Source organism: Macrosteles quadrilineatus, unplaced genomic scaffold, assembly GCF_028750875.1.
Source record: "Macrosteles quadrilineatus isolate MER2022 unplaced genomic scaffold, UCM_ALF_1.0 Scaffold_4__1_contigs__length_99947679, whole genome shotgun sequence".
NCBI classification, from domain to species: domain Eukaryota; kingdom Metazoa; phylum Arthropoda; class Insecta; order Hemiptera; family Cicadellidae; genus Macrosteles; species Macrosteles quadrilineatus.
In genome coordinates this window covers 35,627,802-35,651,220 of record NW_026542597.1, presented here as the reverse complement: position 1 = coordinate 35,651,220, position 23,419 = coordinate 35,627,802, and the positions used below count along the sequence as shown (strand labels likewise).

General features: G+C 32.1%; 1 protein-coding gene across 2 annotated transcripts in view; it reads right to left on the bottom strand.

The window, feature by feature from the left end:
* Nucleotides 1-422: 422 nt before the first annotated feature.
* Nucleotides 423-23,419, bottom strand: part of LOC128992407 (adenylate cyclase type 6) — a 197,970-nt gene continuing 174,973 nt past the window's right edge. Inside the window, exons 18-31 of one of the 2 annotated variants that reach the window (XM_054415968.1) lie at nucleotides 21,201-21,310; nucleotides 20,053-20,209; nucleotides 19,678-19,775; nucleotides 18,706-18,790; nucleotides 14,427-14,543; nucleotides 13,947-14,183; nucleotides 13,256-13,395; nucleotides 8,885-9,015; nucleotides 8,135-8,244; nucleotides 5,812-6,031; nucleotides 5,185-5,316; nucleotides 3,745-3,869; nucleotides 3,020-3,208; nucleotides 423-1,884 (exon numbers count right to left, since the gene is read on the bottom strand). In XM_054415968.1, coding sequence (XP_054271943.1) covers nucleotides 3,050-3,208; nucleotides 3,745-3,869; nucleotides 5,185-5,316; nucleotides 5,812-6,031; nucleotides 8,135-8,244; nucleotides 8,885-9,015; nucleotides 13,256-13,395; nucleotides 13,947-14,183; nucleotides 14,427-14,543; nucleotides 18,706-18,790; nucleotides 19,678-19,775; nucleotides 20,053-20,209; nucleotides 21,201-21,310 — 1,821 coding nt within the window. In that variant the 3' untranslated portion in view covers nucleotides 423-1,884; nucleotides 3,020-3,049. The remainder of the gene's footprint in view (nucleotides 1,885-3,019; nucleotides 3,209-3,744; nucleotides 3,870-5,184; nucleotides 5,317-5,811; nucleotides 6,032-8,134; nucleotides 8,245-8,884; nucleotides 9,016-13,255; nucleotides 13,396-13,946; nucleotides 14,184-14,426; nucleotides 14,544-18,705; nucleotides 18,791-19,677; nucleotides 19,776-20,052; nucleotides 20,210-21,200; nucleotides 21,311-23,419) is intronic. The other variant, XM_054415969.1, reaches the window with a different exon arrangement.

Here is a 23,419-nt window from a genome sequence, read left to right as displayed (position 1 = left end):
TTTTTAATTTTATTTGGCTCTTGGGGCTTCGATATGTTGTAGTTTGTTTCGTGAAGCCTACTAAAACAGTATATTAGTAAAAAAAGACATTGGAAATCTATCAAAAAATAATATATAGTGTGACTGAGTGAAAGTAGCGATGCTACATGTCATAATCAATAATAAATATCTTCCCATTGATCAATATTTCAACGTTACATAAATTGCACAAACTTACAGCATATAACTAATTCACAGTTTTCCCTAAAATATCAGACACCCTGTATTTCTGATGATGGCATCCACCCAGTTAAAATAATCAATTGTACACTATCGTCATTAATCAAAGGTATCACAGTTCAAACTAGTTAGGCATAGCAATCACGTTATTTAACTAATAAGGAGGTGGACCTTTGGCAAAAGAAATATTTGACAGCAAAAATATAATTTATTACAAAAGTTTTACAATTATGTAGTAGGATACAAGAGAAAAAACTACGTTAACAATATATTTACAGACGTTATTACACTTATTAAGTTTTTACAAACACAAATAAATACATTGCATCTTTGAAGATTAAGATAAGAATATATATTTTATTGATCTGCAATTTATAGGATTATTAGAAATAATTAATTCTTTATAGTTATTTTTTACTTTTAATAGCTTTATTATCTTTTAATGTTTTAAATATTTGCTGTTGAAGCTATACTGTACAATGTATAATTTACAATTTGACATTTCTTATGTTTTTTTGTGATGTGCAAAATGTAGTTTAGCGGTTAGAGACCTGTATATTTTGTTATTTTAAGTTCAAAAAAATACATAGTAATAAGAAAAACGGAGCAGAATATAAATGTATATTTTATTCGAAAGATATTTGTTCCGTCTATTGAAATGTTTAAACCTATTTTGCGAGTAACCTTTTAGCATACGAATTTAGTTTATATTTTATTGATTTTTAAAATATAACTTAGTATCCATTTTCTGAGAAGTGAGCTGGTGTAGTGGTTGGGGCGTGGGACTTCAGTCCCTGAGTCCCGGGTTTAAATCCCGCCTAGTCACTAATGAATTTTATCCAAGTGATAATGCCGCAACCCATATGTCTAGCATGAAGTAATGTGAAAAAACTATCCCGGGCTCGTGCCTAGCGTCCTAGGACAAAAATATCCATTTTCTAATGCTTGTTGTCAACGTTTGTACATATTGTTTAATTATATGGATTCGTCATAAAAAAATGTTGAATCTTAACATTATAAAAACTGCACATAAATGTCAATAATTCATTAAACTTAAATATTTAGTCCACACACGTTTTTTATTCATTACTAACAAATCCACAAGTTTTGTATATTTATTAAATATAAGAAACGCAGTTGGACAAGAAATATATTTGGTTTAGTTAATTTGTCCCAAATGAACCTTAAATGGTTGTAACTTTATCTTTAAACAAGTTTTAAATATTTCCTCTTTATGGGTTATAGTTTTATTATAATTTCAATATTTAAAAATGTATTAAAAACTTGAACATATACTGTACATTTAGTTAATCTCTTCTATTAAAATATACTAGCGTATATACAACACTGTTACAATCTTGGAGAAAACAATTACAATACCAACACGAAATATGTACATAATATCTTTGGAAGGCCTTTTATCAAATTATTTCGTTACAGTTTAAAAGCGATTCATTCTTGGATCAAATTCACATTTGAACCATAATATACAGTAAATACACTCCTCTTTATGAGGTTTTAAGTTATAACCTTAAACTTAAATTAAATAAAAGCCTAAGTCTACGACAATAATACAAAAATAGTTTTTGAGTCTTTGGCTGGATCTCTGTCATCACAGTTTATTCGCTGAGCACCTATGGAACTTCTGCGCACATTTTCCTATACCTGAAAAATACACATTTTAAATATGTATACACATTTTAAATATGTATACACATTTAACCTACCACATTTAACCTAGATTGTAAACCAATAGTGTATTTTATTACTAAAGTAAATCTTTTCATTGGGCTCAACAAGTTCAACAACCAAGGCTGGAAAATAGATTAAATAGATTAATGAATTGTTGAATTAATGAAATATTACGCCTACATGGAAAATCGACATAAGACAATTTCGGTCTTTCTGATGAACCACACGTTGAATTGAGCCAATTTTTCAACCAACTAATATTTCACAAACCAAAAAGTAGTATATTATTTATCTTTAAAGACTACCTCCAACATTATTTCATCCCTCCTAATTAATGATGTACTAGGAGTATATCAATCTTTATATTTACTGTACTCTTAAAATAATCTTCTAGAGGGTAAAATACCTTTTCTTGACTAAAAATGTTTCACATTATTTCCGAAAAGTTTTTGTCTTTAGGCGTTTTAATGGATGGCCCAATGTATTAAGTGCAATGTCGCTTTATCAATCAGTGTCAGAATCTGTCATTTATTTAAGTGGATCGTAGTATTGAGAATAAAATACTAAGAGGATTGAGAGATTCACTTGGTATTTTCAACCAATGTTTTAAGTAATCATAAACATTGTAAACGATATAACCGTGCCTCCCATTTAATCAGTTTAAAGCTTATTTCTATTGTAATCTCATGTACAATAGTAAATTTTAAATCAAAGAGGAAAAATATAAGCTGTATCGATAATGTTTGCAACTGTAAAATTACTACTGATTTACATAACAAATGTATAAATGTTTGATTAGTTTTTAAGGGGCAAAGTATTTATTTCAACGTTTTTAAAGAGCTTAGAGATTTACTCGTTACTTTTGGCCAATCTCGCAAGTCATTAGTTACAGAGTTTCTGAAAGACTCATTAAAGTTTTAAAGAATTACTCAACAAATTAGTAGTTAAAACCATCCCCTACCACAAGATCGTTAGTCTTTTTGATTAATTACCAAAGTACTTTAAAATGAAAGTAAATTTGGACATGACTAAAAATGACAGAATTCTCTAATGTATTCATTTTTCTATTTACTTTCTTCCTGTGGAGTTTGGTTTAAGATATACATACAATTACCCCCAGAACGCGGTAGTTGCAGGTCTAACAGACGGCGTCTGAGGGCGCGGGGGGCGCTGTAGTGTTGGCGTACCCGTTGAGGAAGTAAGTGACCATCGTCCCCTTCCCCTTAACCTCCACCGCCCCTCTACAAGTCATGGGGTAACCTTTGGTGTGCAGAACCTGGTACACCTCTTGTGTGACCTGTAAAAATAAATCACTCAAAAAAAGTTTTGTAAAAAATAAAATGATATTGATCTTCAAGTGTTTTTAGTTCCCACGTCTAACAGATAAAATATAAATACATTACATAGGAAAAATTAGAAATATAGTTTAATTGTTATAAAATTACCTTTTAATACAGTCGGAGAGTAAGGGTTCAATAGAACTTTGATCCGTAAAGACAAATAAAATGTTTCTTTGCAAAATTTAAAGAAACTGTTTATATATATTTATTTTACAATCCCACCTTTACATACTAGGATGTAAGGTTCTAGCCCAACACTGTTTTACTCATTACTTCAGGCTAGTTCTAAAGTGTCGTGGCATTATCACAGATAAATATCAATTGGTATTTGGCGGTATTTGAACCCAGTATCTCATGCTCCAAAGCCCCAAGCTCTACTCGAGAATAGCGCACTCCCCTCATGAATTTGCTTTGTTTAAGTTAAATGTAAAGTGTTAACCAAGATAATATGTACAGAAAACGACCGAAGAAGTTAGAAATATACAATGTTTACCTGTATATGGTCAAGAGGACCGGTGGAGTCCATTCTGCTGGCCACATTCACAGCGTTCCCCCAGATGTCGTACTGAGGCTTTCTCGCACCTATAACACCGGCTACAACAGGGCCGATGTTGATACCTGGAAATGAGTAGATGACACTTACTGAAACAGGCCTAGTTACGAAAACACCGGTTCTCATAGCTCTTTAAAATATCTTACTAGATCAATCAGATTATGACTAAAGAAAAATGCAATATTATGTATTGTTGTTATAATCATTGCATTTAGGAACAGTGTAAGGGGCACTGATACCACCGACTCTAAATAAAATATACAAAACCTTTTGATAATGTACTGATTTGTGTAGTTGTTCCAAACTGAAAAAAAGGAAATCTAAACTAATTAGGAGAAAGGATGACCTAAAAGTTCTTGAGAAAGAAGCTACCAACTAGGACGGGTGAAGAGGGAAAGTGTTCCTTTAGAGATTCCATTGTGTTTAGGTAAAAATATAGGGATAAAACTAGTAATGTCGAAATAAACGTATTGTCAAAACACACTGTTCATTACCCATTCCTCATTCTACCTATCCTGCCTACCTACCTACTGTATCTACCTTTTCCTTATTCTACCTATCCTGTCTACCTACCTACCTACTGTATCTACCTTTTCCTTATTCTACCTATCCTGTCTACCTACCTACCTACTGTATCTACCTTTTCCTTATTCTACCTATCCTGTCTACCTACCTACCTACTGTATTCTACCTTATCCTTATTCCACATATCCTGTCTACCTACCTATCTACTGTATCTACCTTTTCCTTATTCTACCTATCCTGTCTACCTACCTACCTACTGTATTCTACCTTATCCTTATTCCACATATCCTGTCTACCTACCTACCTACTGTATCTACCTTTTCCTTATTCTACCTATCCTGTCTACCTACCTACCTACTGTATTCTACCTTATCCTTATTCCACATATCCTGTCTACCTACCTACCTACTGTATCTACCTTTTCCTTATTCTACCTATCCTGTCTACCTACCTACCTACTGTATCTACCTTTTCCTTATTCTACCTATCCTGTCTACCTACCTACCTACTGTATCTACCTTTTCCTTATTCTACCTATCCTGTCTACCTACCTACCTACTGTATTCTACCTTATCCTTATTCTACCTATCCTGTCTACCTACCTACCTACTGTATCTACCTTTTCCTTATTCTACCTATCCTGTCTACCTACCTACCTACTGTATCTACCTTTTCCTTATTCTACCTATCCTGTCTACCTACCTACCTACTATATTCTACCTTATCCTTATTCCACATATCCTGTCTACCTACCTATCTACTGTATTTTACCTTTTCCTTATTCCACCTTTCCTGTCTACCTATCTACCTATTCCTACATACCTGCTGTATTCTACCTATTGTCTTATTGCTTACCTATCCTTATTCTAAAGTTGTTGAATGAGTGTTCGTTTACGTATTTGAGCTGTTCTCGCAATCTGAGTGCGTAGTCAGCCATTGCCGTTACGTGGTTCAGATCCTTCATATCACAAGTAGCCTTGGTTAGACCTGTAGCCAACAAACAATTACATGGTGTAAGTCAGCAAGAAGAGCAATTTACCTTCAAATCTGAAGTATAAATCCCTCCTTTATTGAACATCACTAGATGCATACAGTTTTTCTCATCATATCATCAGTGAATTTATTCTTTATAGAGTTTGAAAATATTAAAGTTTTATTTTCTCTTATAGATTGTCATACCTGGCAGTTAATATTGTCGTGAGGCTTTAGTTTACGATAAGGTCAAATTTTTACTATGCCTGGTCAAAGTTTGGTGGATAAATAAAAATGAATTTCACAGAAGCCAACACAGTTTTTGTCTTAATTGAACTGGGGTGGAATCTTGCTTCGATAAATATCTACAGAAAAATCTTCTTATTTAGGAGCGTTGCAAAGTTGTAGGTTAACTCATGTGCCTGATATTTAATGATTGTGATGGAAAATGTTATAAATTACCCTAAATAAAACTAACAAGCAGTGATGAGCATAAAACCTTTGGCCTACCTGAAGCAGCCATGTAGGTAGCTCCAGTAGACTTGATCTTCTCGATAGAACTGAACCTTGGCTCGGAGAGGATCTCATCAAAGTCTGCTATGATCTCGTTGAGCAGTCTGAGGCACTCGACACCCTCATTGTTGCCCTCCAGTTCTATGTAAAACTCTGAGAAGTTGGGGATCGACGCGAACATGATGCAAACATGGTCACACTGCTCGTGGTACAGCTCCTGAAATTGTATTCAGTTATTTGCAAAACTTCTTGGACGTTCAACATAAATTCTTAGTTTAATTATTTTTTGGAGAAGCAACGCCCACTAAAGCCCAATCCAAGTTCTGAAGATAGTCGTGCTAGACATAGTGGAACACCGGAAACATCCGTTGTGATGCGGGTTGCGTAGACTGTTCTTGTGACTGATAGTTATGAAACGTTAGAGACGTAATATTTTAAAGATGTAATAACATTCAATTGTGCAAATAAATAAATACCACACAATAAGAAAGTAGTGGAAAGTCACAGGGGATTGTTTACGAGCAACAATCGTGGACCGAGGAACAAGCGATGACAAACGGCCATAGAGATAAACCATAAACATGTCAGCTTATTGGCGGAATAATTTACCAGCTGTGATCCAAGAGAGGTGACTCTTCAGTCCGCGCTGTGAAAGGGTTTAATCCCAATTACTACTTGGTTACTGGTTGCTACTGTCTCTAATGTAGTCATATTAAAAGTAGTAATATCATCAAGAGGTAGTCCGATGTTATTTTTTATCTACCGTGAATGACAAATTATTGTCGTAGTTGATAACCTTAGTTATTTGTTGGTTGACTATCACTATTAAAAATTTCATAAGATATTCTTAACGTTCTTATTTTTCATCTTGGCAAGTTGATTTAAGCTACCATCTGGAATAGCTTACACCATTGAGTTTTTTCTATGACGCTTATAAAGACACTAAGGAGCATGTCATTTAAGGACATGCAGAGCTGTAAATTCCAATCTCATGAAGAATATAACAGATTTTCGGTTGTAAAGGAGAATGATAAGAAATTGAAAGAACCGACAAGAAGTTGTCTCAATGTTGTTAAAATATCGAAGATATTGCTGATTACATTGCCAGTTCAATATTGTCTCAACGTGAATTCAATGTTCTCTTCAGTTATAAATTCATACATAAATTTCAACACATGTTGAAATTCTTTCCAAACAGTATTCAATTATATTACTACAATTTTGTTTGTCAATACGCTTTAATTTTGTAGTAAATATTTATTCACAATACCTATTTTAAAATCATATTGTCAATGCGTAGAAAACACTGATATACTGTGCAGTTTTGTTTCTTGTTCCTAGAATGTTTTATGATGGTTAAATAGTATTATACAATGTACGTAACAATGATTCAATACGTCAAAATATCGTGTACTTATTGAAAATATACCAAATTCGTGGAATTTCCATGATTTAAGGAAGTAATGTTTTAAAATTACACTGATATTTAAATTTAACAATTATTTTAAATTTGAGAACCTTAAAATAGATATAGATTTATTCACTAATAATACATTTTTAAATTCTTTCAAGTATTTCGGTTTGTAATGAAAAAAATCTATTATCTCTATGAAGACAACAGATATTGAGAAACTATGTCAGAATAACATACGAAAAACATTAAAGTCAACCCCTGGTTTTGGCAATAAAACATTGAACACCTAGAATTCTGTTAAAACGGAAAGAATAATTCAACTGGAGAGGAGATGACGGACATTTTAATTAATAAAACACTCTCTTGAACGACAGAATGTAACGACAGTGCACGGTTCACCACTTTGTAACAGTTGTTTGATTAAATTAAAAGTTCTTAACTACCGTTGTTTCAAAACTCCAGCGACCGTGACCATCCATTATATAATTTTCAAGAAAGAAAACCAGAGAAATTTATTGTAACTTATATTACGTTGGAAGTAAAAAAAAATACCATGATGTACCTTGAACTTGTGTTTTTTTTAGAAAATGAACTGTGATTTCATCAGTAATATTTTTTATGAAAAGGGATGAATTATTTTTCGTACTTATTCTCTAGAAGCTTAATTACGCTCTACAATAGTTATTTGTGTAACTAGTGAGCAAAGTGGCACTTTGCTGCACACGAGAGAAATGTTTACAAGCAAAATGTACAAGCAGCAAAGGCAGTTTGCACACGTGTTACGCATTATATTTTTCCTACATTCACCTAATCATATAAATAATAAGTCTTTATAATCAATAAAGATTAATTAACCCTCATTGTATTAAAATATATATTACAGAACGAAAAGATTCATAAGCTTACATCGGAGTTCTTATCACTGGAGAGGAAATGCTCGGCGACATGCTCAGGCAGGATGTTCGCCAACAGCTTGCGGTTGTATGCTTGCAAATGCTGCATGTCCTCTTTCTCCTCTAAAATCGAAGAAACGGTAAAATTAAAAGAATTAAATGATTACTATACTAAATTGAAAAGTACAGTTCAACTATATAGTTTTATAATTTAGATTGAATTGTTCAAGTGAATATCCAGTAATGCTGAAGGACATTGTGTGTATTGATCATAACGTTTCTATAAGGAAAGGTTGGGATGGATTTGAGGACAATTATATTTATTTGAGTAAATACTACATGATTAACTTACAAATAAACTATTTTTGATGCTAAAGCTTTCCTACTATAAACGGACAAAGAAACATCTTTTTATGCATCAACGCACTAGCACAGATATGTTTTTATTATAATAAATCCGGATTTTTCTATGATTTTCCGAAGTTTTTAGAATTTTCTCTGCTTTAGGATATGCCATTAGAGTGCAATTAAATTTGAATAAGGAAAGAAAATATTATTAATTGTTGGATCCAACACCAATTCTGCAAGGAAATAAACTAGCAATCTTCAGCAACCGAGTATCAAGACCTTCATATCTAGCGTTTTAATAGAATCACTTGTTCCTTGTGAATTTTCTTGTAGGCATTCACTAGAATTAGGAAAAAAATGCCAAGAAACTTGAGGAAAGCACTTACAGAATGATTGTATGGATCTAGTCCCTCACCTGTGGCTTGTAGTTTCCAGACAAAGTCTAGCCTGTACGTGGCCTCGGTCTGTTGTGAATGAATGGACAGAGCTAACATGAAGCCAACCAGAATCACCACCATCAGGTACAACTGCCAAGTATCTGCCTGGCTACACACACAAACACACTACTGTTAATTTAAACACAAAATGAGTAGAAATTATCTTTTACTGATTGTTCATACCTCATTTATGGCATGAACCTTTCTTCCACAACTGGGGGAACCTAACTTTAGAGCCGAAGAGGCAGATTTTTGATGAGTTAGAGGTTTAGCTGATCACACAGTATCAAAAGTCTGCATTAGAAGCGTTGTTTAGGGTTAAGCGTTTCAGAATATCGGTATTCGGGCAAAATGTGTTTTCATTGTCAAACAAAGTCTATAAGCAACCAAGTATAAAGTCCCATATAGCCAGACCAGTCAACGGTTGGAAGAGACCACCAGCCTAAAGACCATGTAAGATAGATGAAGATAGTCATAATTTATTTTCCTGACGTAGGAAACTCAAACGGAAAGCAATAAGTGGTATATAAGCAATGTAAAACATACTATCTCTCATATATGAACATATATGCTTGTCAACAACCTGTATCATGGGTAAGAGGCGGAAATAACTATGATATTTTATGAGGAAAATCACAAAAGTTGCAGTAATTTAATTAATTTGTGCTATTAAACAACATTTTAAATAAAATCTCTCAGGCAGTTTTTGTGTAAATCCAATTTTTACGTTAGATATATTATGGAATTTTATGGGTAAATCAAAATTAACGATAACATTAATTCCGCATTAAAATATGTTTTGCTAAGAATTAAAGGAACGTAATAAGAAAGAACACTGTCGCGTTGCACTACAAATCACATAGTATACAACCAATAGAAATAAAACATAAACCTTCGTCAAATCTATATAAATAAAATTAGAGTTTTGTCTGTACATTGCTCAGAATCATACATTTTTAGGTTATTTTTACGTTTTATACATTAAAGAAGCCGAAACAAGTCTCATCTAAATTTCTGTCTGTCTGTCTGTCCCTTTGTCTGTAACACTCAAGATGGCATTTTACGCAATCTTCTCCAGGAAAACGAGAGTACCTATCAAGACCCAAGTCATTTTAATGTATTCACTGGATTGGCGAGAGTGTCTTTAGCCATTAAAATATGGTCTCACTACTTTGTAATTAAAATTACGGCCGTTCAAAAATGCAGTTTTGTGCGATTTTTGTCAAGTTTTCTTCCAATTTGTATCACATAATCATCTATGAAACAACGAACAGCTGTTCGGATCAAGATTATTTTTTCTAGCTGTCACTGAAATGTTTACAAATGTTGTTTACAAACACCACAACCATTTCCGATCACGTTTTGAAGGCAAATCCCATCCAAGTGAGATTATTAGTGTAATAAACGTTTTTATTACATAAATGATTTAATTAATCGCAAGTGGAATAATATAGTGTAACCGTAAATTAAATAACTAGGCATCATCCAGGTCAGGAACCAGAAATATGTGTATAAAATTGTTTTGGAGTTTTGATAACCAGAAAGAAGACATTGAATCAAGATTGAATCAGTGTTGTATACGGCTGGGAAACTTAAATTTACTAATTACCGTCGCCAATAGCTTAGAAACAATGTTCCACTCATTGACGGCTCTTCAATGGCGGTTGTGTAAAGTGTAAGCAAAAAATTACAACTGCAGTGGGTGATTGTAACAGAGGTTTACGGATGATGCTGAACTCGATTTTCCAATGTGTCACTTTCTGTTCCTACCATTGACTATAAAGTCAATAGTTCCTACTCACCGTGTGATGCAATCGCTGGACCATACAGCCAATAGGCCCATAGCCCTTCTCTTGGGTACGTGTGGTACGTATGCTTACCCAATTATTTATAACAACCCTTTCGACAACGATCCTTGATACCGGTACTTTTCCATAGAATACACGGCCTACCTAGGTACTTAAGAAATAAAATTATAAACGTCCAAAAACCCAACGTTGTGTGATTTTTGTCACATTTCCTTATAATGTTAATATATATACCAGCAACCATTGTTTAGAGAGTACGTAATCTATTAAATAACAGAAAGTTATGTTGTATAAGGTTTTTTTTCAAACTGACACCGATAAGTTTACATTAAGAGTTGTGTACAAATAAAGCAATTAATGGGAAATAACTTTGATTGCCGATAACTTTTTACGAGAAAATCCAAAACCAAGAGATCAATAACCTTGATTAACGCATATAATTGGTCGGCTGTACTACAGTTCTTAACTGTAAACGTTGGTTTTTGGTACGGTACTGGTTCTTTTCCTTTTAACCTTTAGTAGCAGCAAGAATCATTTTTACGTACCAACACATCACAGTAATTTACAAATTAGTTATCGTTGGTGTTGCACCTTATTTATTACAGACGTAGGCCTATTCAATTTAATTGACGTCTTAACTGTATAATTTTTGCTTTTTCTGTCTGGATTCCAAAACGTTATGCTATAACGCATTTTAGTAAAACATTTATTCAGCAAACCATCATGAATTGTTCAAACACTTTGAACGTTGTTTATGTATCAATAGTTCGTGGCCTATTTTGGTAATTTTTATTACAAATTACCAATCTAAATCGTCTATAGTAGGCCTACTGTACTTCATTTCATATAGCAAACCGATTCAGATAGCATTTCGACAGAATTTCGAGTCATCTCCGGTCCAAGCAAATATAAATTGTTATGATCAAATTTTATGGCATTAACAAAGATTTCAAGTACTAATTTTATATGTACCTTTTTATGCTTAAAGCGTAGCAGATTCCCTAATTAAGTTCGGTATTTTTGTGTGTATGTATGATGGCAACGCATTAATGTCCTTGTTTCTCAATGTTTCACGGAAAGGACAAGAGCGCCTTGATAATGAAAATGTTAACCCGAATAAAGTGTTAAATTAAGAGGTTGAGGTAGTACCTTAAATACTTTTAACCATTATGTTATAGTCCTTTAAATTCTGAACAAAATTGTACAAATCCCATTTCCGTATATTTACTCTCACCGCTTACACATGATAAAGGTTGTTGACAAACTTATGGGAGAAAGTATGTGTCAGAATGCTGATACCGTTTATTTAGTTTAATCATTGGATATAACATATGGACCAACAAGATCCGGGTGACATTTAATTGCGAAGCATTAGTTTTGGCTTGAAACTGTCAGATACTGTATTTGCGAAGGAATAGTTTTGTCAGCATATCTGAAAGTATGCAAACCAACTGCTGTGCTTTATATAAGAAGGTTTTAACGGACTATGATCAGATCCCCGTGCGTAGAACGGGCACACATCTAGTATTAAATAAAATTCCTATAAGGACGAACAGAAAATCACACTGTTAGCAAATAAAACATTATTGCTAGTATAAAACTTTCCAAAAGCTGATAAATATCCTTTACATGCACAACACAACGGTCAATTGAGTGTACATGAACACACGAGGGAACCCAATACATCAAACAACCAATCGGAAAAAAGGATTTATATATGAGTTTAGGCTAGTGGTCCTTAACGCATTTCCTGCGTATATTCTGATGAAGCGATGTTATGTATCCTCTACTTCATTTAATCAAGTGTTTGTCGAAAGCCTTGATCGGCTCAGTAATGTTTTGATACTCGCTCATACGTTGTTCAGGTGTTTTGATTAAATATTGGGAGCTTCGTAGATTAAGTTTTGTTGTACTTGATTTTGATTTAACCTAATTTGAATATTAAAAGAAATATTCCGTTCGCAGCCACTTAATGGAAAAATATGTTAGTATTTAGGTAAAACGTCTAAAACTATACCCGATATTATTTGGTACTTTTTAAAATTTGTTAATTTAGACATTTATTTCAATATCTTTGAAAAATATTGTATTTTCTAATCAGTAAGGGATATTCAATATCGAATATAAAATGAGAAAACACGTTCAATACAAAATAATCGATAATCACAATGGGCATACAAAATTATCTTATTGGCTAATGCTAAAACACCAAACTAATATAGAAAACAATGAGAAGTTCGAACCCTGACTTTGACAAAGAATTAGAATAGTGGTTGTATTCTTAGATGGAAATTCAAAACACTCTTTATCCAAAATATTACTAGTTATTGGTCTAGTACATCATAACTTGTTAAAACTTTACTAAAATTTTTAATTTTAAAATTAATATATTTATAAAAAGTTGTTTATCGTTAAATTGTATTATTTGTGCGACGTAGAAGCCTTGAAAAATAGAAGCATGACCGACTCATTATTTTAATTTGTAATAATAAAATGGAAGCTGTTAACACTCATTAATCATAAACTAATTTCAGTACTTACATAATATAAAATGGCGCCGTAAGGTAAAGTATGACATATACTGAAGAGACGACGATGAGAATGATAAGTTTGACAAGACTTATCAACACCTGGTGAACAGCTGTCATGATCATGATGAGAAGTATGTACAGGAGAATATACTGAAACAGAAATAAGGAAATTAGATAAAAGCTGAATGATTCCAATGAATGATCCATACAAGTCAACATTGCAGGCGTTTATATGGTGATGAAGGGAAAATACTTAGTTCGTTGCTAAATGTATGAATCTTTACTAGAACAGTTTTAGGGGAAATGCTGGACTACGTATAACCTTTGACAATTAATAATACTTCAGTATCTAACAGTCAATGGTATAACCATAAAAAAATGCTCCCTTAGTCTTGTAGTGTTTAGTCTGTGGTATAACTGTTAGCAAAAACATAACAAAACCAAAAGCATAGACAGCAATAACATTATTAAACAAATATAAGGAACTGTCAAGCATATATTTGTATAACATGTTTTTGTTTAAACTTAAGCTGTTTATTGCCTACGTTGTATGATATATGGTTGTACCCGGGTGAAGCCGCGTGTACAAGCTAATATATTTATCAACTGTAAGATATTGCTAACACAACGAAGTGACTAATAATTAACTTGCAGCAGAAGGTTCTTGCAAGGATTATACATATAACAATGGTATTGCTCACATCCGGGTAGGGAAGCACACTGTTGTAATCAGTGTAGCAGTGCTCCGCCCCCCAGGAGGGTTGTCCTAGGGACGCCGAGGAGTTCCCCAGCACGTCGGTCCCGCTGGAGTTGACATACATCTCAGGCTCCAAGGTGGAGTTTAAAGTAGAGTTGTAGAACCAAGATACATTGGCGTTGGAGAAATACGGTTCCTTGAAGTCGGGAGGTTCCTTGCACAACCACGCATTTGAGGCTACCTGTGGGATTCGACGAATTACATGAATTAGCTTAACAAATTCGCAACAAATAGCTTAAAATTTGTAAATAAAACATATAATTGTAAGTTACATAATCCATCAAAGTTAACATTTTTAGGACAGAAAATTTTGTTAAAAATCTTTAGAAACACTAGTTCTCAATTTTATAACATTTTTACAAAAAAGGTAGTATGTTGGATAATAGAGGAAGATTAATTTTTTTTTACTAAAAATCATACTTACCATTGGTATGACTGTTAACAGCAAAGTAGCAAAGATTACAGATGCTGCCAGAAGCTGGGCCAGGGATCGATTCTCGTGGACCATTTTAGAAACATCTTTTAGTTTTGGTGGAAGCTTCTGGAAAAATATATGTGATTATTATAATAAACATTTATATATTTACATAAATTAGATATGTCCATTTGACTGACTATTTGGGTCGTGAAATCAGTCACTGTAAGCACAGTGACATACAAGTTATTAAACTCAGCTGTTGAGTTAATTTATTTAATAGTTTACAAGACACAAACAAGGCGCAAATTGACATTTTGATACCCCTGGAATCAGCCATTAAACATTATTATTCCCTAATAGATTCACCCTGAATGTTCAGATTTAAGTTGTGTTTACCTCCAGTTCAGAGTGAAAAACTGTGCCAACATAAGTATCTCATAAAAGATTAGATTTAGAGATAGCACTTAATTAGGGGCTTCGACTTTTTTTATGACACAAAAAATATGAATTCCACTTTTTTCAAAAGTGAACACCATTTTCATATGTCGTAGCTAACTTCAAAATGTATAATTGAACAATTTTTCTTTTTAGATTGTTTTAAAATACGTATACAATTTAAAAACGGGTTTATTCTTCACTTCATTAAAGACACTCGTTTATAACTCACGGCGTGTTACACCTCAGAATAATTAGATTTCTATGTACATTCTGCATCCTGTAGCTCTCAAAAGAGCTTAGAAAGGAAATTAACAGATTAATATGTCTTACAATCGCAGCCATATTCTGAAAAATTATAGAATACTTGGAATCTTTAAGTTACCCACTATATTTGGCAGCTAATTTCGAAAAGTGGAATTCGTAATTATATGACCTAAAAAGATAGTTGATGTTTTACGTTTAATGTTTACTCTAACTATAATTGTTTTCAAATACCAATGGTGGCACAGTTTAGTTGTTCATCTTATGTTTTTGCGTTTTAATAGTTACTATTTAATAATAAAATGGTAAATATTAAAAGGAAAAATTACAAATAAATATTATTTGTAATTTTTCCTTGTCTAAAACATTTGATTGCAATTATCCATGTATAGACTCTTAATTGGTTTCCAAACTTTACTTCAAAACTAGGAATACATTTAGTATATATAAACTCTCTGAAACGCAATTGGATATAAAATACATCACAAAAACCTTCAACTTTTAGAGTGGTAAATATAATCAAAGTGTTTAATGTAATTTCTGAAACGCATTATACACAGTTAATATATACTTAGAACTGGAGACTGTTATGTATTATCCGATGTAAGTTTGGTGCGATATGAAAATACAAATTATATACCCATACATTTATAAATAACGAAGTTTAATATTGCGTTGGCAACTGCCTAAGATACAATATCAATGATACAAATTTAATAAAAATTCATGTTACAATATGTTTGAATGGAAATATCGCTTGATTCAAATACCAATTTTAGATTGAAAAGCATCTCTTTTGTGTGTGTAATTGGATTCTTTTATGAATATGATCTCGTTCCCCAGCTATCTTCCACAAAATTTGTTTTTGTTTGTTTATATTTCATAAAAGAATGCTGCTGTATCGGTTTGAGCATTAAATATTTTAATACCTGAACTGCCAAATAAATAATTCAAATAACTAGTATAGAAGATACATTTTTTAAAATTATAAATTAGATGTTAACAAATTAAGGTATAGTTCATAAAATATGTTTTGTTTGTTATTGATGCTATTAATTCATCAATTTAATTCGACTTTTAATGATTGTAAAATTTATTGGGAAGATAATTAAATTAGTGGTGTTGTAATAAATGTTGAGGAAGAGAAGTGACTCACAAAAGTTTACTTTATGAAGTTTATATTGCTTGTAATCACATAAAACTATAAATAACATATGCGTATAGCAATGTAATAATTTATTTAAAATCTACTCAACCGAACTACAACAGTAAATATATATTTCAATTATCTACGACTCATCTATAACAAAAAATGTATATTTTCCCTTGTTGGTTTGCACATATTTTATACTGTTTTCGTTTTGATAAAAAAGGCAAGTTTTGTTACAGATTGGTGAAATAAAAAAAATATTTTAATCATCCTGTCTTTTTGCATTGTGTTATTCTTGGATACTGATACGCATTTCATTGACACAAAAGTGTTTGCATGGACGTCATTTTAATTTGTTTTGTTAAGAAAACTATTTACCACATATATTAGCTATATGAAAGTGCAAACAGCATTTCCTTAACCGATAATAAGAAGGATTAGATAAAATTTAATAGGCATTACTATTTACAAAGGCTATGTTTACAATTCTTTCAACTATACCCTTTGAATTATTCTTGGGGTAAAATACACTCACAATGTGTGTTTAAGCTTTACATATGATACTGTATAAATTAATAAGATTAGAAACAAAATTTTATATTCATAAAACGTTAAAGAGGCAAAAAATAATATTATAAACATTATTCACAGATAGAGGATTTTTATGAAATACCAGCATCCGGTATAACTCAACTTCTTGTATTTTTACCATTTTATATTTATTTAGTCATCATGCTATAGTTAATATGATTATTTTTATCCCAGGAAAACCATAAAGATTTTAACTAATCATTTTAGTACCCTGTCTCTCCCCATTGTGTTTTATTTTATAGTCAATGCTTTGGTAAACGTATTTCAAATATGCAAAACCCTTTTAATATGTACCTCCTGTTAATATTTTTCTAAAACTACTTATCACATAAATTTATTGGAAAACGCAAAGTGCAGGGAAATGAATAATTATTGGCTTATACGATCAAAAAGGATTACTTTATACTCAACACACTTTACTTTACAAAGAAATTCCTTTATTCTCTGGATTATTCTAGCTTTGTGGGATAAAATATCCTTAAATTGTCTTTGTTTATCAGTGGATTGTTCTGCATTAATAAGTACGATTAAAACCGGTGATATAGAGTACTGAAAACGCATATCACATCAGAACAATATGGTAAACGAAACCATATTTTTGAATTTTTGGAACTATACAGGGTGTTTCAGTAAAGCGTAACGGGCTATGCAGATTCATTCAGATTTTACAAGCAAAAATAAGTCGAAAAAGTGGAATAAGCTTTTTTCGATTTCGGCTTAGTTTAGCCGTAATCCGCCATTTTGTATTTTTTTTTAATAATTTAAAACTCAAAAGCCTTTGGATATATTTTGATGAAACTTGGTATAAAGTTTAAGTCTACAGCTATAAACATTCTCCGAAAATATCTTTGATCAGGCTTATCGAATTTCAAAATGGCGGCCATTAAAAATGTTTAAAGTTAAATTCCATGAAAACCAGCTATTAAAATAAAATGTTGTAACACAATATTTAAAGTCATTTTTATTACAAATCGAATGACACTTTATTTGTGAAAATCGGAGGATAAACAAAAAAGTTATGTAACTTTTAGTATTAATGCAACTTTTATTAGTAATAGTAATTATCAAAATGGCGGTCATTTTAAAATCACAAAGTTAAATTCCATAGAAACTAGTGACAAAAACATTATGAAAGTTATATAACTTTCTTGTTTACTATCCGATTTTCGCAAATAAAGTGTCATTCGATTTGTAATGAAAAAGACTTAAATAACGTATTTCAAAATTTAGTTTTAATTGCTGGTTTTCATGGAATTTGACTTTAAAAATTTTAAATGGCCGCCATTTTGAAATTCGATGAGCCTGATCAAAGATATTTTCGGAGAATGTTAATATCTGTAGCTTTAAAGTTTATATCAAGTTTCATAAAAATATCTTTTAAGGTTGTTGAGCTATAAAAAAAATACAAAATGGTGGATTACGGCTAAACTAAGCCGAAATCGAAAAAAAGTTATTCTACATTTTCGACTTATTTTTGCATGTAGAATCTGGATCTGCCTAGTCCGCTACGCCTTACTGAAACACCCTGTATAAGACCATTTTGTACATATTCTTTTATTGTTATCTTAGTTTCGATGTATTTGGGTATGTTTATACAGTTCAGAAAATGTGTTTTATAAAGTACTCAGGCTATGCTTATTATTTAAGAATATTTCACTGAGACAATCAATGACAAAGATGAACCTTGTTGAGAGTAAACGTCAATAAGTTGTACTCGGTTTTGTACAGTATTGCTAACAAAACCATTAAAAATGGGTTGGTTTTTGTTATAGACTAAAACTGTAAAATTACACAAAAAATAACATTTTCCCAGCTTAACATTCTTATTGTCATATTTGTTCATACCTTCGTGTTTTCGGCGATAACTACAGCGTTGACGACAGCAATGTACACTAGGCCTATCAAGAAACAGATGAACAGCAGGGCAGAACTGGAATGAGAAAAAGTAAAAAAATGTTTGTAACTCATTGAAATGTTATTAAACCTTATCATCAATGGTTACTACAATAAACTGTTTAGTTTAGTAATTTGATAGTAACAGAGTCAAAAGGGAATTCTGTTAACTTTACTGTTCAAAGCTTAATTTAATTATTACAATTGTAGTGGTGAAATAATAATTTGATAATCGATTCATTGGTGCTGCGGGTAATATTTTATAGAGCAACACTAACTAAACATATACTTGCCCACTCACATTTCAAGGAATAAGCTCCAAAACACTATAGCCTAAAATAAAACAATGTATTGTACAAAACATCTCACAATTTTTCTATTCATATTGCTTTTGTGAAACATTATCTAACAGCTCATATTATAACGATTAAGCTGTGATTGCAACTGGGTATGTTAAATACGTTTTAGGTTTTTTATAATTTTTTTAGTTTTCCTACATGTTTTGAGTTACAAAAATGTTAAAAGTAATTTAAATTATTTCTATTATAGTGTTACTTGTATTAATCTACTTATTGATATTATTACTTTTAAAATACTTCTATTAAATTGTAGATCAGTATCTCCATTAACATTCTACTACTTTTGAAGAGATTGGTTTAATATATATGTAAAAAAAATAAAGACAGATTTAAAACAATTTGCATGAAAAAAGAATGAAAGTAACTCAGCCCTAACACAGCACACATACTTTATGTTCACCAATGAAATGCCCTAAAGACAATACTATTTCACCAATTCGTACATTGCTTTTCTGCCCATTGTTAACAACTGTTACTTGTTATAAAATTCTTTCCTTTCAATTTTAAACTCATTATAAAAAAGGTATTTATATATTGTTTAAAGAAGAGTTCATTAGATACTTACTGTGGAAGGACGAGAAGCTGGACGGCGGTTATTGCGAGATAAATAAACAAAGACGCGACGAAATACGTCTTCAACATTCTATCTCTCTCCTTCATGTACTGGAACAAGAATATTTCATTTTAAAAGGAGTCTACTTAAATATAAACATGAAGATAAGGAACTCTCATGTCATATATTGCCACATACTACTATCAACACAAAACACACATTAAATACATACTACACACACATACATACATACATACATACTATCTTCAAAAGTACTGGAGGAAGAACAGAAAAAAAATTAAGAGGAAAGTTGTAGAGGCTCAAATTGGAGATACAATCAAACTTTTCCCTCGAATAAGTGACATGACTACAATTCCATAATATTACCTTCTCTTCTATTTCCGGTTTCCGGAAGCGCAACAGAAACGAGTGACAATGTTCTGCTCGCAGTCGGTCGATGGATCTGGCGTCTATGGCTCTCATCAGATAATCATTGACTTCATCTTCTGTATCTTTTTCCTCTATACTCTCCCCGAAGCCGAGCCTGTACAGTACAACCAATGAACAAATGTTTAAAGCACGGAAGGAGAAGTTCCGCGTATAAACGATATAATATTTACCGTTTAGAGTCCAAAGCCCTCCAAGTTAGAGTCCAAGATTAAATAAACCCCTTGACTCAAAAACATTTCCCGCGTCTGCCTAAGACGCGGGAAATGTCTAAACATAAATAGTACAACTATTTAAGTTTATAGCCTATATAAACTTAAATAGTTGTACATTTATACTATGATTCCCTGTACTTTTAGCAATATTGAAATACTAATCAAAATACTATCAGGTACATTCCTGCATGGCAACAGTTCAACATGTTACTTAGATCCACAACATACTACACATAGTGTTTCATCGGAATATTCTTGCAAGGATATCACTTGAAAATGCCTAAATAGGCGAAACATGTTGTGAGTTATGTTAACATGAAACATGCTGTTATGTTAAACTGTTGACATGAAAGTAGTGCCATAAAATAGTCTAATCTAAATAGTTTAGAGGGTATTTATTGAATTTTAATTTTTTTAAATACTGATTAATTTTTCTAAGAGTAATACAAAATCAGTAATTCAGATCTTTTTTCAAATAATACTAATTTATTTCTAAATTTAAGATAAAATAGTGTCTTTTAAGTTGATTTTAGAATTCAAAACCCACTCAAAGGACATAGCTCATTTAGGCAGCAAATCTGAAGGTTTACTGATTTAGTTCAACCCCTCACTGCCCGAAACAATCACAGGTAGTAAAATGTATCTAGTTCAGATGTTGATTTGTAAACAGTAAAAATAAGGATGAAAATTAAATGGACACATTTTTACCACAAATAACAATTTGAGTTATGTTTATCTGTACAACGTAATTGTATAGTCACTAGATAAATAACAAGGCAAAACGAAATTGTTTTGCATGTTATCATCCCGTCCCTAAAGCACTTCTTTAAATAGTTTGGTATTAACCAACGGTCTACAAAGGATAATGCTTACTTGTTATGTTTGGAAGCCTGAGCACTGTGTCCCATCACCCGCAACTCCTTCGCTACACTCCCGTTCATCGTGAACCCTCCACTGCCTGGCTTCTTCAGGGGCTGCTGATTCTGGAAGTCAAGAGGTTGCAAAGATGATGAAAAAGTAAAAAGTAACATTTTTAAGACAAAAAGCTTATTTTGCTGATACCCGTGCTGGTTAAGATGTAAAAATATTGATGAATTATTCCATCAATTTCAATTCAATTAAGCTAAACTATTGGTATATTCCATTTACAAAATTTAGGCAGTTTAAAGGGGAAGTTCCCCCACTACTTTTTTGCTTAATTTTTATATTGCAGCTGATTTATGTTTTGACAAACCTCAGCTGTCCAGTAATTGTTTTAAAGGTAGAACCAAAAGTGGAGGGAATAGATTTCTTTAAATATGCAAACACCTAAATATTTTGAATGGAGTATAAAAGATGAACCATTGACTTTTGAAACTCAACATCTAGTGATGTAAAATACCTGGGTATTTAAAACTCGGGGTAAATACCCATAATCCAGAAATACCCGGGTATTTTGGGTATTTATGAAATCGATTAAAATTAATTCATATTTAATTTACCCCTAAATATGTTATTGTTATCATTACATGATAAATTAGGATAGTCTATAACACCTTTTACAGTAACTTGAAGTTTTGCTAGTTCCTTTTATTGAATGATTTAGCACTTTTTTGTTATGAAATCAAGACAACACCTACCAGAGAAATAGTGAACCTAAACCTACTTCTACTGCTATTAAATTATGATAGTTAAAATTAGTATTGTGTAAATGGCTGTGAAGGCTAGACAGACCCAAAGTCTGATTGACATAGGCAGAATGGCAGAATACTGAAAGTACAGTAGACTCCCTCTCATCCGGACTCCTCGGGACCGAGGCTAGTCCGGATAACGGGTTTTCCGGTTAAACCGATGTCCCCAAAAATTTGTATCACAAGTTTATGAAATTAGTTTTCTATACCATTGATACCAACAAAAGATCTAGAACAAAAATATTATTAAATCCTGCCATCCTACAGATTGAATTCTAATTATTTTCTTAAGTTGTTTACACATAGGCCACTACTAGGTTAAAATTTTCCTATTTTTCTAAATAATAACTAGTACTTTACAAATTATTTTTCTTTACTTTCAGTAACATAAATTCATCTATCTATCATTGAAATAAAAAAAAATATATATAAGTAGTCAGGACCAGTGCAACCATGCGACCAGGGTATTTATGCTTTATGCTCAGACCTGGGTATTTATGGTGATTATACCGAGAAGTAAAATGCTAGTAGTGTGGTAGTGTCCATATGAAATTTTGTTTAACACATTTTATTATCATTTTACTATCCTTACAGGGTAATAATTGCAAAAAAACATCTCAATCTTCTCTAACTTTAATACAAATTATAAATACCCAGTTTTTGGGTATTTACCCGGGCCTGGGGTAAATACCCAATTTATATTTACCTACCTACTGGGTATTTACCCGGCCCACATCACTATCAACATCCAATTTGTATATACTTGGACTACTAAAGCTCAGCTTTCTACACAAAGAGATCATCGTTGAATACGCTTATCGAAGGATGTGTGATTCCATCTACATTCTCTTTTTAGGTTTATCATACAAGGTGTTATTAGTGAAATAGAATATGCTTGTTCTTGTCGACGTGACTAAAATGGTGTTCAAGGGAGAAAACTGTGATTTTACAGCAGCAGACTTTCGGATAAAAGTCGTTGAAAAAAAAAAAAACTTTAATAGAATACCGGTAATGGGATATCTTCTTCACGATAATTTTGATTGTTAAAAATTGTTGTAAATAGGTTTCTAGTAGAATTTGTTTGTTTTTCCAAATAGAACATTAATCATACAACAACGTGAAGAGGAATGCAAACTAGAAATTAACAAATAAACTAATTGTCGAGTCGGCGACTCAGTAGTGCGTCGAATTGTGAACAGCATGTCCACATTCCGGTGAAACCATTTTAAATTTATCAGTGTCAACTACACTTGCTTTGATTCATGAATTTCACGCAGAGGTACTCACATGAACGAGCAAATATAATGTTAAATGAAGCTTAGTTCAAACCGATTTCTAAAAAATGTAAAGTAAGTGCAATTAACTATCTTTTGGACAATAAATTAGGTAGGTTAACAGAGGGAATTCTTTTATTCATCTTTA